Genomic DNA, 18,493 nt, shown 5'->3' on the forward strand with positions numbered 1-18,493 from the left:
CAGTAAGTTCTAACGTCGGCGTGTACCCCTGGCCAAAAGAACGTGTGAGTAATGCGGTGTAGGGTACGGGTTACAGCTAGGTGGCCTGCTAAGGGGATGTCATGGCCTATCTTGAGGATTTCTTGACGGTATTTGTGGGGCACTACCAGCTGTCGCCTACGCTGTCCCCTTTTCTCTGTCCAGCGGTATAGTTTCCCTTTTTCCCATAAGAATGTTTCATTATCTGCCCCGCCCCCTCCGGTCTCTGCTCGTTCCCGGTACTTTTGTAAGGTCGGGTCAGTCTTAGACTCTGTCTCGAAAGCATCTGGGGTGTCCCAGGGTATGGGGCCTAACATGTCAGGCAATGTCGGGGTAGGTCTTACCTGTGTCTCCCGCACTGGTGAGAGTTCTCGCTCCGTCCGGGCTTGGGCCCGTGTAGTCACTGGGTCCGCCTCGTTGTTGCATACTGGAGCATAGGCAGAAGTCATGGGGCCCAAATCATTGCCCAGTAGTACTTCGGCAGGTAAATTATCCATTATGCCCACGTTCACAGCCCCCTTTCCCGCTCCCCAATCAAGATGCACTTTAGCTGTTGGAATTTTGTACACATCCCCCCCCGCCACTCTAACGGCCACAGTCTGTCCAGATCGCTTGTGCTCCGGCACCAAATGACTCTGTACCAGCGTGATAGTAGCCCCTGTGTCTCTCAATCCCTCGGTAGATCGCCCCTCGAGCCATACCTTCTGCCGATGGTGCTGGCGGTTATCTGAGGCAGCATATACAGGGTCCGCCTCGTGAAGCGGCCCCAAATATTCCTCCATAGGGGCCTCTTGGTTAACACAGAGGGTCCGGGCCGGACGATATGCCCCAGAGGGGTAATTGTAATTCCTGGGTGTCTGGTGCGTATTAAGGGGGCAGCTAGCCATGAAATGCCCTGGTTGCTTGCATCGGTGGCAAGTCGGTCTGGGACGCTCAGAGCTGTTATTGGGTGGTCCTGAGTGTCGGGCGGGCCCTGCGGGCACCGGGGCTCGGAATTCAGCACGAGGGGGTGCACGGTAAACCTCTCTGGGTTCGTGAAGACGGGAGTCATAATGTTCATCGGCCAATTTGGCTGCTTCTTCTAAGGTAGAAGGTCGCCTGTCTCGCAGCCATTCCTTCCCTTGCTGTTCCATGCCATTATAAAAATGTTCTAAGAGAAACAATTGTAAAATTTCCTCACCAGTCACCGCTTTACTTCCGCTCATCCAGTGATTTGCCGCTCTCCGCATTCGGTGCGCCCATTCCATATGGGTATCGTTAGGCTTCTTTTTCGTGCCCCGAAACTGTCGGCGATACGCGTCCGGAGTTACTGCGTACCGTCGCAACAGTGTCTCCTTAACTAGCTCATACTGTGTCACTTCCTCAGCACCCAGAGTACGAAAGGCTTCCAGGGCTCGCCCGGATAGTTTCCCAGACAATATCGTGGGCCACTCCCTGTTGGGAATCTGGTGCAGGGCACATTGCCTTTCGAAGTCCGCCAAATATTCATCAATCCCTGTCTCGCTCTCTAGGAAGGGTCGAAATGCCGCATAGGGTATCTTGGGCCTCCCAGCATTTTCGACAGGGATGATTACCTGCGGGGCTTCAGCATTGCGGTGTGCGTTCGCTAGGTTGAGTTCGTGGGCTCGAGTCTCTCGTATATCCTTGTCCGCTTCCGCCATCAACTGCTGTACCAATTCCATGGAGGGGTTCGGCCCGTACAGTGAGAGCCTCTCCCGAACAATCCTGGTTTTTTTCGTCACTAATCGTGGTCGGTGTTTCCGCCATTGTGAAGCTCTGATCCAGTTCGGTCAATTCTGCGATCAGCTCTCTCCTCGGCCGGTTGCTGGCGTACCCCCCTCTGCTTTCAAGTAAATCCTTTAGGGTTGTACGCTTCAATTTTTCGTAAGCGCTCTCCATCCGTTCTGTACCTCTCCTAGGAAATCCAGGAAAAATCCCACCGCTGCCGCCAAATGTTACGGTTAACCTTAGTCTCGCTGAGAGATGGACCGCTTAGTAGCCTGGATTCCTATTGCTGAAGAGGGGAGAAACTGCTTTCCATAGTATTCTATATGAGTCTCGCAAATGTAGAATAATCCCCCTTAGCTGTAGTACAGCTAGGATACCCTTCTGCCCACAAAAACGAGTCAACGCTGCGATTGAGGGACAACCAAGAACTCAGCACTGGGATGCCCAGCCTGCTTTTTATTAAGGTTACATGCACACAGGGCACTCCCAGGGGGAGAGGGGGGGGGGGCACAAAATCCCCCATCACACATTTAGATAGAGAGCACTGTCCTTTGACAGGCCACAATAGGATTACAGTACTTAAGATAACAAGTTTACAAGTTCATCTTATCAATTAGCAGTCTGGCTCCAGAGGTGATTAGACAATGGGATTGGTTATCCCTAAACTTAGAGCTGAGGCCAGCAAAAATGTGTATTTAGGCAATAGTTTCTAAAAGCTGAAAAAAAAGAGTTAACTCTTTATGAAATGATACTTGTTACGGTTTTCTTGGAGCCCTTCTTAGGCGCTGGCTTGCTGGTTCAGGCATTGCTGCTGGGAAATAAGCTCTTCACAACAAAATAACTAATGCTTCTGTAACAGATGGGTATCTTGAAATGAAGGATTAAATCCAGATAAAAAGAATTAATTTAAAGAATGGTTTGCATTCAGATGGAAACTGTTGAAGACAAAAAACTTATTAGTAATATATAATTGACAAAAGGGAGGGATATAACAACATATTTGAGGTGGGAAAATACTCGTCTCTGTGTCTTGAATAAAATCTAGATTATACCTTCAAAGAATTAGGATAATCTGAATTTTATTACAAGACCAGAGACTCCTATTTTGCAAGTTTAAAGCTTAATAGGAAAAAATTAGGAAAAAAGATTAAGTGAAGCGTGTTGAATGGGTCTGAAATAAAATTGTTTAAAAATAGAATCCGAAGACCAATCTGCCGCACTCAAAATTTGTTGAAGAGGGGCAGATTTTAGAAAGGCCTTCGAGGCAGCCGAACCTCTAACAGAATGAGCTGTAAAAGAGATATCAATACCGGCTTCTTTCATAACCCATTTAACCCATCTTGCAATGGAAGTAGAAGTTATAGGAGAGTAAGGAGGAGCAAAAGAAATCAAGAGTTGATTGGCAGAAGGATTTCTGAAAGACAGAGTTCTAGATTCGTAAGACTTCAGACATTCAACCACACAGAGAGAAGGTTCAGAAGGAAGGTAAGGATAAAAAATTGAAGTAGAAAGAGTTTTAGTCCTACGAGACAGAAAAAAGGTAACTCCTTCAGGGGAAAAACGCTTAGAATTCCAATCTAAAGCTTTAACATCAGAAACTCTTCTAAAAGAAATTAGACAGAGAAGAGTAGCAAGTTTGGCAGAAAGTTGTTTTAGGGATAAGGAAGCGTTATCGGGCCAGGATTTATAAAGGGAAAAAATTAAATCAACGTCCCAGAAAAACTCATGTTTAGGCACCGGAGGACGTTTTAGTCTGATAGCTTTGAGGACTCTACAAATCATAGGATGCTTGCCCACAGAAAGGTTATTAATTAAATGATGTCGTGCAGAAATAGCTGAACGATAAACATTAATAGTTCTGTAAGCAAGACCTGAATCAAAAAGGTGAGACAGGTAATTAATAATATCAGTTATATCTGAAGAAAAGGGATCCAAATTTCTCCGCAGGCACCAGCAAGACCATTTAGACCATGCTGCGAAGTAGCATTTACGAGTCCCTGGGGCCCAGCAATCTTGGATGAGAGATTTAGCTCCCTCCGAAAGGCCTCGGAGAGACCAGGGTCCCCTGATATTGTCCATGATACTAGGAGAAGAGAACATTGGAAAACTAGGTTGTGAAAACTGCCATCCAGGTTCGTGAGAAGATGAGGCAGGGGAGGAAATAGAATCGGGAGATTGATGGACATCTCGAGGACAGAGGGGTACCACGATTGTGTCGGCCAAAAGGGGGTCACAATCGTTAAACAAAGAAGATCCCTGCGAACAGTTGAAATTGTCCTTGGAATCATTGAGAAAGGAGGGAAAGCATAAGCTCTCTAAAGGGGCCAGGGATGGAGAAAAGCATCTATGGCCGCTGCCTCCGGATCCGGACGCCAACTGAAATACGGACTAATCTGAAAATTGGTCCTGGATGCGAAAAGATCCAAACAAAAGGGACCCCTGAGAGATTGGAGAGAAAGGAAAATGTTCCTGTCCAATCTCCAGTCGCTGAAATCCGTCAAATAACGAGATCCCCAATCCGCAGCCGAATTTGATTGACCTGGAATATATTCTGCTTTGATAGAAATATTCCTGTCCAAAGAAAGGTGAATAAATTCTTTGGTTATATTGGATAAATCTCTGGATTTGGTACCTCCCAAACGGTTGAGCTATCGTACCGCTGAGATATTGTCCATACGCAGGAGAATGGAAACTGGAGAAGAAAATTTGGCAAAACTTTTGACAGCAAACGAGCCAGCCAATAATTCTAAACAATTGATATGAAATTGTTTCTCTTCCAGAGTCCATTTGCCACCTGTGATGGAGGGACAGCAACGAGCTCCCCAGCCTGAAAGACTGGCGTCGGATTCGATAATGAAATCTGGAGTCTTGCCAAAAATGTCTCTTCCATTCCAGGTTTCCAAATGAGAAAGCCACCAGAAAAGTTTGTCCTTGGTTTCTGAAGAAAGGGGAATCAAATGAGAGTAGGAGAAACCTTTTCTCAAATGAAGAATTTTTAATCTCTGGAGTTCGCAATAGTGTAATGGAGCGGGGAATATAGCCTGAATAGAGGATGAAAGTAACCCTACTATCCTGGCTATAGTCCTGATAGGGACTGAATCCTTGGATAAAGTTTTCAAAATTTCTTTCTTGATATTCTTCACTTTGTCTGAAGGAAGATTCAAGGTAGATAAGACTGTGTCTATTTGAAATCCTAGAAAAATCAAAGATCTGGTAGGAAGAAGAATTGAATTCTGTTTGTTCACGATAAAACCTAAAGATTCCAACAAGGAAATTGTTGAATACAGGTGATTCTGAAGAGCTAGGAAATCTTGATCCATAATAAGGATGTCGTCCAAATAAATTATTAGACGAACACCACGAAGTCTCAGCCAAGCTACCACAGGTTTCAATAGCTTGGTGAAAATCCAAGGAGCTGAGGATAGACCAAAAGGAAGGCAGGTAAAATTCCAAAATTGGTCTTTCCAACCGAAGGTCAAATATTTCCAATGTTCTTGGGCAACCGGAACGGTCAGATACGCGTCTGTGAGATCTAGACAAACTAACCAGTCGTTTTCTCTCAGACATTCTCTTAAAAGATGAATGCCCTCCATCTTGAAATGATGGTAGTGAACAAAAGCGTTCAAGGATTTTAGATTTATTACTGGTCTGAATTGATTGTTTTTCTTTTTGACCAGAAAAAGGTTGCTTAAATAAGCATTGTGAGGAGATAGAGCAGGCAAAATTGCCCTTTTGGAAAAGAGTTGAGATTTCGTTTTGAACCAGAAGTTCGTTGTTTTTTGAAAATTGGATAGGGTGAGGACGTTTTATTTGAATAGGTTGAGAAACAAATTCTATTAGAATGCCTGAGACCGCTTGAAGAATCCAAGGGTCTGAGGTAATTGACACCCAATTTTGGGCAAACAAAGCGATTCTGCCACCAATTCTGTCTGGGGAAAAAAGTGCATGAGGAGGTAATAATGAACATACCTGGAGCTTGTCTTGGTCTTGTCCTGCCCCTGAAACTTCTTTGGTTCCATGGGCGCCCTCTTGAAGGGAAAAAGGAGGAAGCTGAGGGTTCTTGGTAGTTCCTCTGGTAATGAGATTGGAATTTGTGGAGGATACTGGGATTGGTGTGCTTGGAAGTAGTGAGACCTGGATATAAACGGTTGACGGCCGGGAAAGCGGCCTCTGCCTCTCCCGGCCCTGTCAGAGAAATTCTGAGATTGATAAAAGATTTTCTTCACTGAGGATTTCACTTTATTTAAGTTGGAAAAGGTGTTGACGTATTGATTCAACTCCTTTAAATATGAGTCTCCAAAGAGGAGGCCATTGTTATCTGAGGCAATACTATTAGAAGCAAAGTCACATATTTTTGGGTCGATCTTTCTGAGAATGTTGCGGCGTCTCTCGAGAGACATGGCAGAGTTGGTATTACCAACGAAACAAAGGAGTCTTTGGACCCATTCTCTAACCACAAAAGGATCCAATGGAGCATTTTCAGCAACTCCCATTTCAGATAGCTTGAACAGTTTAGTTAGGGGACCTACAGTGTCGAGACGCTTATCCTGACAGATTTTCCAAGATCTGTCAACACCCTTTTTTAATTTGTACCCTGGGGCACCAATACATTTTAGGACTTTAGGGTCAACCTCGGGGGTGAGGGCGGCATTTATTGGGAGAAGGGGGCAAGGGCATTCTGCCCTCATTTTATTTCTGGCTTGCTTCTTTAGGGGTTTGCGAAGCTGAAAATCAATAAATTTGGCAACATCAATTAAAGGGCACCATTCCGATGAATGGGGATGGTGTAACTCATCTGGGTTAAATCTTGGGTTGCCCAGACAATCCAAAAATTCATCTTCCTCTTCCTCATTAAAACTTTTTACAAATTTTGTCATCTTTTTGTGTTTTTTGGCAGCTGGAGAATGAATCAGAATTAATGCCAGTGTAGTCATCAGCAGTTTTGCTTCCTTTGCTGTGAGGTCAGAAAGTGTGTCAGAAAGTAACTGACGTGATTTGACAATTAATTTTTTGCTTGCTTGTACAGCAATTGAGGGATTCTTTCTTTTTAGAATCCTTGATACCCATTAAATTGGTCATTTTATTAAATAACTTACTCATAGAAGAGTCAATCATAACTTGCACAGAGTGTGCAGTTAAAGGGTTACTCCCTTCAGGGGCTTCAGATTTTGACCAAAGTGAAAATATTTTATAAATTTAAATCTCCAGCTGAAAATTAATTAATATAATAAATTATAAATTAATAATGTAAATACACAATTTTTTTGTTGCCAACAGATAATAAAGCAGGAACTTTTACCTCAGGGAAAAATTCTTAGCAGTAAAACTCAATTTATAATTAAACTTGAAGTGTTATCACAATATTGCCACAAGATGGCAGCAGCAGCCAGAAAAAGGCAAATATTTTTTAATAAATAGGCCAAAGCAACAACCGGAATGAGACAATGTTGCTTATTTGGCCACCGGAGCTGAACTGAGGCGTCTCTCCTACACGTCAAGAGAGAGGACGGGAAGAGAGCCTCAGGACAGCCCCCAAAATGGCGGCGCTGATGTGCGCAGTAGGAGAAGAGCCTGAAATGGATACTCAGGCTAGGGGACTCAGTCAAAACGGCGGTTTAAACCGCAACTTGAAAACGGATAAAGTAAGTGTAAAAATGAAACGTTATGGTTATAAAACGAAAGGCAGGGGAAAAAAGGAAATGTGACAAAAAAACCTATGAAGCAAAAAATGAAAAATATATTAAAAAGGTAGAATAGAAGAGGAAATAATGACAGAGGCACAAAATAGAGTAAAATAACAAGGCAAAATAAAAATATATATATGACAAAAGCAAATGAAAATCTTTATTCAATAATAAAAATACAGTAGTTGTTAGAATACTTATCTCTTGATGAGCAGCAAAAGAAAGAGGAGGTTTGACAGTATAGTGGTCTGTTTATAGTCATCTCCCTTCTCTGATTGGCTGTTTTTTCTTGTTGGTTATAAGCAGCGCTCATGTTTGCTTCTTATTGTATTTCAGTATATGTTATTGTTTACTTTTAAAGGCTGCATATGAGTAGTAAAGAAAGATATGCAAAATAGGAGTCTCTGGTCTTGTAATAAAATCGCCATGTGTGTGTTTCTGATACGTCTGTGCACAAACTCTTCTGTAATCTGCTTTCAACGAGCTCATCTTTAGAGGTTTAGTGTTCATGTCAGGAGCACAGCGATATAGATAAACTCATTTATTTCACTTGATTTATATATATTTATATGTACATTTTAATGTTTTGTATTTATTAAATTTTATGATACTCTAATATTGGTCTGAGAATACTCTCTATTCATATATCACTTACCAAGGCTATCTTAGCGCCAGTATGCCATCTTTTGAAAATCCTGTTCCCTTTGGGGTCCTTTGAGAGGGGCCCTTCCTATACTTGGCATTGGTAGAAATTAGCGCTGATTCCTTCCATTTTTGTTAAACTCACACAGCATGGGACACATCCTTGTACACAGGCCCCATGTAGAGTTACAGAACGCACAGGATGTTCGTGTGTCACACAGTCTGTCCTATAACATTTTCTCACCCACTAGGTCTCTGATGATTGGGTCTCGGATCTCGGTGGATTATTGGTGGACGAGTCATGTGACGCTGCGTGGGGAGGAAGAGGTGAGTTTGAATGAGTGATGTGCAGTGAGAGATATCCTTGATCCTTCTTGGCTGTGAGGTTTATTTTAGCTTTTGGGAATGATTTTCTCTTTAATGTAAGAATATTCTTGTGGTTATGGATCTGACATTGTCGCCTTTCTCTTGCTGTACTAGAACAGTCCTCTGTTTGCATCCGTGATGTCACAATGTCACCAGCGCGCTGCAGACAGATTAGTGGAGGGGGCTGTGCAGAATGGAGGACTCTACATAAAATTGGGGCAAGGGCTGTGCGCATTCAACCATTTGCTGCCCACTGAGTACACAAATACTCTACGGGTGCTGGAGGACCGAGCACTTCCACGTCGTCCAAATGAGGTGAGCTGGGAGCAGTCTTGTGCCAGTGACGTGTGTGGCGCACATGCCTGTTAGAGTGTACACTTGGTGTGTGGCAGTGAGGTAGAGGGCACGCTTGGTGTGTGTGGCAGTGAGGTAGAGGGCACGCTTGGTGTGTGTGACAGTGAGGTAGAGGGCACACTTGGTGTGTGTGACAGTGAGGTAGAGGGCACGCTTTGTATGTGACAGTGGGGTAGAGGGCACGCTTGGTGTGTGCTACAGTGAGGTAGAGGGCACGCTTGGTATGTGTGACAGTGGGGTAGAGGGCACGCTTGGTGTGTGTTACAGTGAGGTAGAGGGCACGCTTGGTGTGTGTTACAGTGAGGTAGAGGGCACGCTTGGTGTGTGTGGTAGTGAGGTAGAGGGAACGCTTGGTGTGTGTTACAGTGAGGTAGAGGGCATGCTTGGTGTGTGTTACAGTGAGGTAGAGGGCACGCTTGGTATGTGACAGTGGGGTAGAGGGCACGCTTGGTATGTGACAGTGGGGTAGAGGGCACGCTTGGTATGTGACAGTGGGGTAGAGGGCACGCTTGGTATGTGACAGTGGGGTAGAGGGCACGCTTGGTGTGTGTGGTAGTGAGGTAGAGGGCACGCTTGGTGTGTGTTACAGTGAGGTAGAGGGCACGCTTGGTGTGTGTTACAGTGAGGTAGAGGGCACGCTTGGTGTGTTACAGTGAGGTAGAGGGCACGCTTGGTGTGTTACAGTGGGGTAGAGGGCACGCTTGGTATGTGACAGTGGGGTAGAGGGCACGCTTGGTATGTGTGACAGTGAGGTGAGGGCACGCTTGGTGTGCGCGACAGTGAGGTGAGGGCACGCTTGGTGTGCGATAGTGAGGTGAGTCCGGCCAACCGTATCTGAGTTAATAGCCCTCCCCCTTGGCCTCCTGTTGATTGATTACCCAATTGAAGGGGGGATTGCCTCTTGAAAATGTATAAAATGTCTGTCTCTCTTTCAATAAAGTGTCATTCATGTTATACTCCAAAATCAGTCTTGTCTGATTATTGGGGTATTTTTGCCGTTAACTGGTGGCTCCAGCTTTAGGGAAGCTGAACAGGCGGACATACCTAGGCCGGGTACCGAGAGGGCTGTCACATTGGTGGCAGTGGTGGGATTTGCTTTTTTGTACTGGAGCGTCCAAACCACCACCGGTATCTACATCGGATGGAGAGTCGCTATAGCCTCCTTAAGCGAACTACCCTAAAAGACCTGTTTGAAGTGCTAGGACAGTCCGCCAGAGGAAAAAACAAAGGCTGTCCTGATATCAGAGCTCATGGAGGGTGACAGAGAGCAAAACACAGCTCTGGGAGCCAGAGGTGAGGGATGCCGAGCTGACCGATCTCTAGAAGGACATTCAGTGACGGTTAGCTCTATACGGCACCACCACCTCTCCAGAGATGATCACCCAAATCATCGCAGATGCAAGCCGGTTGCGGATACTAGAAGCCTGTGATGATATGTGCTATATGTAAGAACAGAGATTAAAGTGTTCAGTACCTGATATCCTATTATGTAGGACCACTCAGCCTCACACCAAACCGCGGATTCACACAGATTTAACTATAGGAATCCTGTTATGCTCATCGTACTGAGGGTCACTACTGTAGGGTACAGAGTGAAACGGAGACGTCACGCAACAAAATATATCTTGATAGTATATTAACAGCCACAGCTGAATACTTATTAGTAAGGTACTGTAATTGATAACAGGTAGAAAAATGAGCTAAGAGTTTCATACATCCATCCCAGACAGGTCAAATATATACAGTGTAGCACTTACTCTCACACACACACAGCCTTTAAAGGTGTAGCAAAAGGCACAGGAAATCAGATCCAAGTGCAGTGTAAAGAACCCTCTAGTATAGGTTTGATAACATGAGTGTTGTAAATGTGCAAGTATATATTCTGAGTATATGGCAATGAGTGAGTAATGAATGAGTTAAATCACTCACAGGAACAGGAACACGTATTGTAGCTGTCAGTATAGAAAATAGCAGGAGTTGGTGACAGCTGAGATTGCTAGAATATGTTGCACAACATGGATTGTAGTAACACAGTTAGTATTGAGAGAAGATGCATTCTGGGCCAACCAGTCCTTAAGCACATAAGAAGGTTTTACCAACGAAGTTGAGGCAAATACATTATTATCCAGATAAAGTAGATATAAAATATACAGACCGAAATGTATAGGTTGCAGAGCGGGACCGTCTGACCTGATGTAGGAGCGTGACTCAGCTGGTAACACAGACTGAGTGCTGCACACGCTGCATGTGCCAAGGAGAAGCCGAGTGTGACGTCACACGCACCCGGTGTAGCAGAGGCTCAGAAACAGAGACCGGATTTTTGGTTCCGGTGGAGCTGCGGTTAGTGGAATCCTTTGCAGGAAGGCAATTGAAGATATCCTACACAGAGGACACTGGAACTCAAGGACAAAGGTAAACGAGAATCCAAGCTTGTGAGCAGGGAAAGGCTAGGTCTCTTTGTAAGAAGTAGGGAATACCCAGTGAGACAAATTACCAAGCAGGGAGTAGAATGAGGAGGAGCCTTAAATAGTGCTGAGTAGCAGTCAAACTTAAAGATACAGTACAAGTCACACACATTCCCTGACAAAGCCCAACAGGTCAATGAAGAACTGGCACATGTAGACAGGAGAAGAAGAAAGAAGTTGCCCTATGCCGCTTTCCATTCCATCCAGGATGGCCAGGAGGAGATAGACCGATACCTGCAGGTCTTTAAGACACAGTGTGACCTGCAGGGGATCGATGAGGGGGACTGGGTGACCCTCCTCCTCAGCAACTTGTCTGGAAGATCTCTAGATGCTTTTGAAACTATTCCAGCGGAAGATCAAAAAGATTATGACCGAGTCAAGGAGAGATTGCTGGCCCTGTATGATATTACCCCAGAGTCCCATAGGCTTAAGTTCTGTGGGCTCCGAGGGACAACCCTACACTGAATTGGCGCACCAGATGTCCCGGTTTGTGGATGCCTGGTTCTCTGGGAGTCAAGCAGCTACCTTGGCAGAGGTGGGACAACTAATCTTGCTGGAGCAGTTCTACTAACGGACACCCCTGGAGCTTCGTGACTGGGTTAGGGATCGCAAACCGCTAACGGAGGATCAGGCAGCAGTCTTGGTAGACCAATATGTGGATGCATGGAGGACGCATCGCCCATAGGTCCGTCCTCCCCTGAGATCCAGCAGTCCAGCCGTGACCCGTCCCTTGCCTTCCACAATGTGGCCACCAGTTCCCACCCAGCCTTTCCATCCCCCTCAGCTCCTTTGCTCCGTAAGCCGGTACACCAGTGTTTTGGCTGAAACCAAGTGCTGCACATCAGCAATAATTGCCCCAGAGGCGTCCTGCAGCACCTCTGGAACCAAGCCGCATCCAGAGCGGCAGCCCATTGCATAGTTATTGAGGGGTTCACCCTGCAGGTCCCGGGGGCGAAGAAGAATTTGGAGTTCTTCTTGAGGTCGATCCGGTTCAAGCTGCAGCATTGGAAAACAGGCATCACCACTGACAAGAGGTGAGGGTGAACAGCCGACACACCCAGGGGTTACAAGACAGTGGTGCCACCATCACCCTGGTACAGCCCCAAGTGGACCACACTGGACGAGCAATCGCAGTCCAAGAAGCCGGAGGCAAGATCCTACGCTTCCCCACAGCCTGCGTCTACTTAGATTGGGGCGCGGGTGCCCAGGATGTGGAAGTTCGGGTAATGTGGGAGCTGCCAGCATGTATATTACTCAAAAACGACCTAGGCCGCCTTTCCTCATTATTCCAGTTGGATGGTAACTGAAACTTGTGCCGTAACCACCCGGCAGCTGGCGAGGCGGGCAGAGCTAACACTCAAAGACGGGACCCAGGTAAGGGCAGACTCTGCCAAACCAGCCCCGACCCTTTTCCTTGGACTTCCACTGCTCAGTTTGCCAAAGACACCCTGACTGACCCTACACTGGCCAGTTACAGTGTTAGAGCAGGGACTGACCCTGGAGGTTTGGAGGGAGAGAGAGTAGAGTGGGTGAAAGGATTGCTGTACCAGGTCACTGATGGGAAGGTCCCCCCACCCTGTGCCCAAGCGACAGCTGATGGTGCTGCAGAATTATCAGTGTCACCTACTTAGCGTTGGGCATGATATTCCCCTAGCCGGTCACTTTGGAGTGACCAAGACCTACCATTGCCTTACCCAGCTGTTTTTCTGGCTCGGGATCATGGGGGGACATCAGACACTACTGTAAGATGTGCAATACCTGTCAGCGGGTGGACAAAAAGGGTGACTGCTCCAAGGCTTCCCTGTATCCCCTACCGATTACTATCTAAGCCGTTTAGCTGGATTGCTGTAGACCTAATTGGACCCCATGCCTCTCCCCAGTCCCTCTGGTAAGAGATACATTTTAACCGTGGTAGATTATGATACCCGTAGGCAATCCCCCCTGACAAATATCCATGCAGAGACAGTGATATGATATGGATCTTTGCCAGGGTGGGTTTCCCTCAGGAGATACTCTCGGACCAGGGGACTCAGTTTACTGCTGAACTGACCCAGCAACTCTGGAAACTATATGGGATAAAACCTCTGCAAAGCTCTCCTTTTCACCCCCAGACAAATGGACTGTGTGAAAGGTTCAACGGAACTCTGAAGCAATTGCTTCGGACATTTGCAACCTCTTAGAAGAAGGGTGAGGGGGTTACTAGACTTACTTAGAGCCCAGAGGGGAGGAAAGGGGGGGCCTCTATCGTAGGGCATGTGCTAGCTTTGAGGGACCGGCTGAAAGAACTTGTGGACACTGTCCGGGAGAACCTTCAGTACACGCAAGGATGGCAGAAACGGTGGTACAACCGTACCTTGGCTGTGGGACAGAAAGTTCTTGTCCTGAAGCCAACCAAGGCAGACAAGTTACAGGCCTCCTGGCAAGTACCTTAAAAAGTGGTGAAACAACTCCGACACTACCTACCTGGTAGCTAAGTGTTCCGATGAAAGAATGTCCAGCGGACCTTCCATGTGAATATGCTCAAAGCGTACTAGGGAAGGTCGGAAGAGGTAGCTGCTAGATGCGCTCCTGCCGGGGAAGACTCAGAGAACCTTCCCCTGCCGGAGTTGCCAGGGCAGGCTAGGGATGATGTTGGAATAGAGGCAGTGAGATTAGATGAGCAGTTAGGGATCTTACAGAAGGAGCAGGTCAGGAGGACCCTTAGCCAGCATCATAAGATGTTCTCCAATGACCCATGGGTACAGTACCATGGCAGTGCACCGTGGGGGAGACTTCAGGACAACTGCTGCTGTGGCTGGCATCTTACCGGATACTTGAGGCAGTTAGAGATGGGATGAAGTAAGAGATCAGGGAGATGCTCGATCAAAGAGTCAGCGAGCTGTCCAATATTCCCTGGGCCTCCCCAGTAGTGTTAGTGCCAAAGTGGGATAGTACAACCCGCTTTTGCATAGATTACAGAAGAATTAATAACCGCACCACGACTGACGCGTACCCGATGCCCTGAGTGGATGAACTATTAGACCACATCGCTCTGGGAAACTTTCTGACCACCCTTGACCTATGCAAGGGTTACTGGCAAATTCCGCTGGACACGGAAGTGATTCCGAAGTCAGCGTTCATCACCCCATTTGGCCTTTACCATTTTACGGTCATGCTGTTTTGGGATGAAGAACGCTCCGGCAACGTTCCAGTGGATGGTGCATCGACTCCTTGATGGCCTCCAGGACTATGCCTGTGCATATCTGGATGACATTGCGATCTACAGCGATACCTGGGAGGAACACCTGCTGCTCCTAGGTACCGTGCTGGACCGCATTAGAGCTGTGGGACTGACTTTAAAGTTGGAAAATGTAGCATAGAGATGTCTGAGGTCCAGTATCTCAGGCATTGAGTGGGCTTTTAGGCGACAGCGACCCGAACCTGCTAAGGTTGAGGCTGTTGCCCAGTGGCCCACTCCCAGGACAAAAACCCAGGTCTTGGCTTTCCTCGGAATGGCAGGGTATTACCAGAGATTTGTCCCTGACTACAGTACGATAGCTAAGCCCCTTACTGACCTGACAAAGAAAAACCTTCCCCGACAGGCCCTGTGGTCCCCAGAGTGCGAAACTGCCTTTCAACACGTCAAAAATGCCCTTACGTCCGCCAGTTTTGTGTCCACACAGATGCCTCTACTTTCGGGTTGGGAGCAGTTCTGAGCCAGGTCGAAGCAGACGGCAGTGAGCACCCGGTAGCCTACATCAGTCACAAGCTGCAACCCAGGGAAGTGGGGTATGCGGCTATAGAGGAGTGTTTGGTGCTGGTGTGGGCCTTGAAGAAATTACAACCGTATCTTTATGGAAGATCCTTTATGGTGCTCACTGACCACAACCCCCTCATTTGGCTCAACCGAGTTTCAGGGGGCAATGGGAGCTTACTGCACTGGAGCCTTGCCCTGCAACCCTAAAACTTTACGGTACAATATCGGCCGGGAAAAGCAAAATTGGAATGCTGATGACCTTTCCCGGCAAAAAGATTTATAATAGTCCTTTACTCCCGGACATCCCCAAGCTGACCCGTGTGGATTAAGCCAGGTCTGCCGGACTATGGAACAGGGGGGGGGGGGGAGTATTGTGATGAACTGAGGGCAATAGGACTATCAAGAATGTTGGGGGGGAGGGATTTTGCTGAGGCTCACCTCCAGACCACATCTGGATGTCTCCTCCCCTATCCATAAAACTTGCTCAGACTCTCAGGCGCCACTAATCTTACTACCTTCACAGAGAGCCTACATGGCTAGAGTCCGGCCAACCGTATCTGAGTTAATAGCCCTCCCCTTTGGCTCCCTGTTGATTGATTACCCAATTGAAGGTGGATTGTTCCTTGAAAATGTATAAAATGTCTCTGTCTCTTTCAATAAAGTGTCATTCATGTTATACTCCAAAATCAGTCTTGTCTGATTATAGGGGTATTTTTGCAGTTTACTGGTGGCTCCAGCTTTAGGGAAGCTGAACAGGCGGACATACCCAGGCCGGGTACTGAGAGGTCCGTCACACACCCAGTGAGGAGTTATTTCCAGTCTGTATCACAGGGACCAGTCCCTTAGCCATCTCCTGTTGGATTATCTTTATACTCCAAACACATAGATCCTCTGCTGTCACGCGTACAGCTCTGGATATCTACCGGAAGCAGACTTTTCTGCAGATGCTAAGTCCAGTAGTGTGGGTGCTGTTCAGGTAAGTGATAAGGTTATATGTTTTGTTACTCACATAGCCTACAGCCTATTAGTAGGTACATATAGTTTAGAACATCGTAGCCAGGGGACACTTAATACAGCCATTTTCTTTTGCAAGATGTACAGAGTCCACGGATTCATCCTAACTTGTGGGATATTGTCCTTCCTGACAGGAAGTAGCAAAGAGAGCGCTACAACAGAGCTGTCTATATAGCTCCCCCCTTAACTCCACCCCCCAGTCATTCTCTTTGCTGGCTCTAAGCAGGAAGAGTAAAGAGAAGAGGTGTTAAACTGTTAGTTTTATTTTATCTTCAATCAAGTGTTTGTTATTTTTGAATGGTACCGGTGTTGTACTATTTACTCTCAGGCAGGACATAGATGAATATTTCTGCCTGGAGGATGATGATCTTAGCATTTGTAACTAAGGTCCACTGCTGTTCCCACAGAGTACAGGAAAACTTCAGTGTGAGGAACGGTTTCTTGCTATACAGCAATGAGGTATGTTCAGTCATATTTTCTGCAGAGACTGTGTTAACTCAGAAAGGCTGACAGTGTCCCCATTAGGGGAAGGGTAAGCAGTAGTCCTAGTGTTATGAGAGGTTTTTACTAGCTTGCATAAAGGGTTAATTTTTTGTGGGCACTAAGTTTGTTATGAGAAATTGGGACAAACGTTTTTGTGTCTGGGAGTAACGTTTTCTGTTTTATGGGACATTTGATTGAGGGTTCTTTGGGGTTGTTTATAACCCACATGGCTTTCAGGCAGGATTTTTAGTTTTGTGTAGGCCCCAGCAACATCGAGTGAGGTGGGTGGGGCCTACATTTACAAGCAGCAAGCAACTTCTCCTGAGGTCCTGATAGTCTTCTGAGGGACTAATTGAAGCTTTAAACCCCATATTATCGCTTCCTAAGGGCAGGTAGGGCCACAGCAGAGCTGTGGCAAGGTGCTTTAGGGGGTTTTAACCTGTTTTAGACACTTATCAATCCGTATTTTTCATTTGGGGGTCTATTGCTTTTTTACTTGTGGTGCAATCCTTCTAAAGCTTAGTAAGAATGTGTCCCAATTGTACTGATATGCTGTCTATAAATTGCAAACAGCATATTTTGACTTATAAGAATTTGGCATTAAATGATTCTCAGACAGAAGTAAATCAGGTTTCGCCATCTAGTTCTCCCCAAGTGTCACAACCAGTTACGCCCGCACAAGCGACGCCAAGTACTTCTAGTGCGTCTAATTATTTCACCTTGCAAGATATGGCTTCAGTTATGAATACTACCCTCACAGAGGTTTTATCTAAACTGCCAGGGTTGCAAGGGAAGCGCAGTAGCTCTGGGTTAAGAACAAATGCTGAGCCTTCTGACGCTTTAGTATCCGTATCCGATATTCCCTCACAATGTTCTGAGGTAGGGATGAGGGATTTGCTGTCTGAGGGAGAGATTTCTGATTCAGGAAAGATGTTCCCTCAGACAGATTCAGATATGACGGCATTTAAATTTAAGCTAGAGCACCTCTGTTTATTGCTCAGGGAGGTTTTAGCTACTCTGGATGATTGTGACCCTATTGTCTTTCCAGAGAAATTGTGTAAAATGGACAAATATTTAGAGGTTCCTGTTTACACTGATGTTTTTCCGGTCCCTAAGAGGATTTTGGACATTGTTACTAAGGAGTGGGATAGACCAGGTATTCCGTTCGCTCCCCCTCCTGTTTTTAAGAAAATGTTCCCCATTTCTGACACCATAAAGGACTCATGGCAGACGGTCCCTAAGGTGGAGGGAGCTATTTCTACTCTGGCTAAGCGTACAACTATACCTATTGAAGACAGTTGTGCTTTCATTGATCCTATGGATAAAAAGTTAGAGGGTCTCCTAAAGAAAATTTTTGTTCATCAGGGTTTTCTTCAACCTATAGCGTGCATTGTTCCGGTAACCACTGCAGCTGCTTTTTGGTTTTAGGCTCTAGAAGAGGCTCTTCAGATGGAGACCCCACTAGATGATATTTTGGACAGAATTGAGGCCCTTCAGTTGGCTAATTCTTTTATTACAGACGCCACTTTTCATCTTTCTAAGTTAGCGGCAAAGAATTCAGGTTTTGCCATTTTAGCGCGAAGAGCGTTATGGCTTAAGTCCTGGTCAGCTGATGTGTCTTCTAAATCTAAGCTTTTGACCATCCCTTTCAAAGGTAAGACCCTATTCGGGCCTGCACTGAAAGAGATCATTTCAGACATCAATGGAGGGAAGGGTTATGCCCTCCCTCAAGATAAGTCAAATAAGACAGGGACCAAACAAAATAATTTTCGTTCCTTTCAAAACTTCAAGGGTGGTCCCGCTTCCTCTTCCCCTGCTGCAAAGCAAGAGGGGAACTTTGTTCAATCCAAGCCAACCTGGAGACCTAACCAGGCTTGGAACAAGGTAAACAGGCCAAAAAGCCTGCTGCTGCCACTAAGACAGCATGAAGGGGTAGCCCTCGATCTGGGACCGGATCAAGTAGGGGGCAGACTTTCTCTCTTTGCTCAGGCCTGGGCAAGAGA

At 46.2% G+C, this 18,493-nt stretch overlaps 1 protein-coding gene across 1 annotated transcript in view; it reads left to right on the forward strand.

The window, feature by feature from the left end:
• ADCK5 (aarF domain containing kinase 5) overlaps nt 1-18,493 on the forward strand; it is a 380,223-nt gene that overhangs the window by 4,629 nt on the left and 357,101 nt on the right. The window contains exons 3-4 of the mRNA XM_053715989.1: nt 8,324-8,399; nt 8,553-8,753. Of these exons, the coding sequence (XP_053571964.1) occupies nt 8,324-8,399; nt 8,553-8,753 (277 nt within the window). The remainder of the gene's footprint in view (nt 1-8,323; nt 8,400-8,552; nt 8,754-18,493) is intronic.

The sequence above is a fragment of the Bombina bombina genome, chromosome 5 (assembly GCF_027579735.1).
Source record: "Bombina bombina isolate aBomBom1 chromosome 5, aBomBom1.pri, whole genome shotgun sequence".
NCBI classification, from domain to species: domain Eukaryota; kingdom Metazoa; phylum Chordata; class Amphibia; order Anura; family Bombinatoridae; genus Bombina; species Bombina bombina.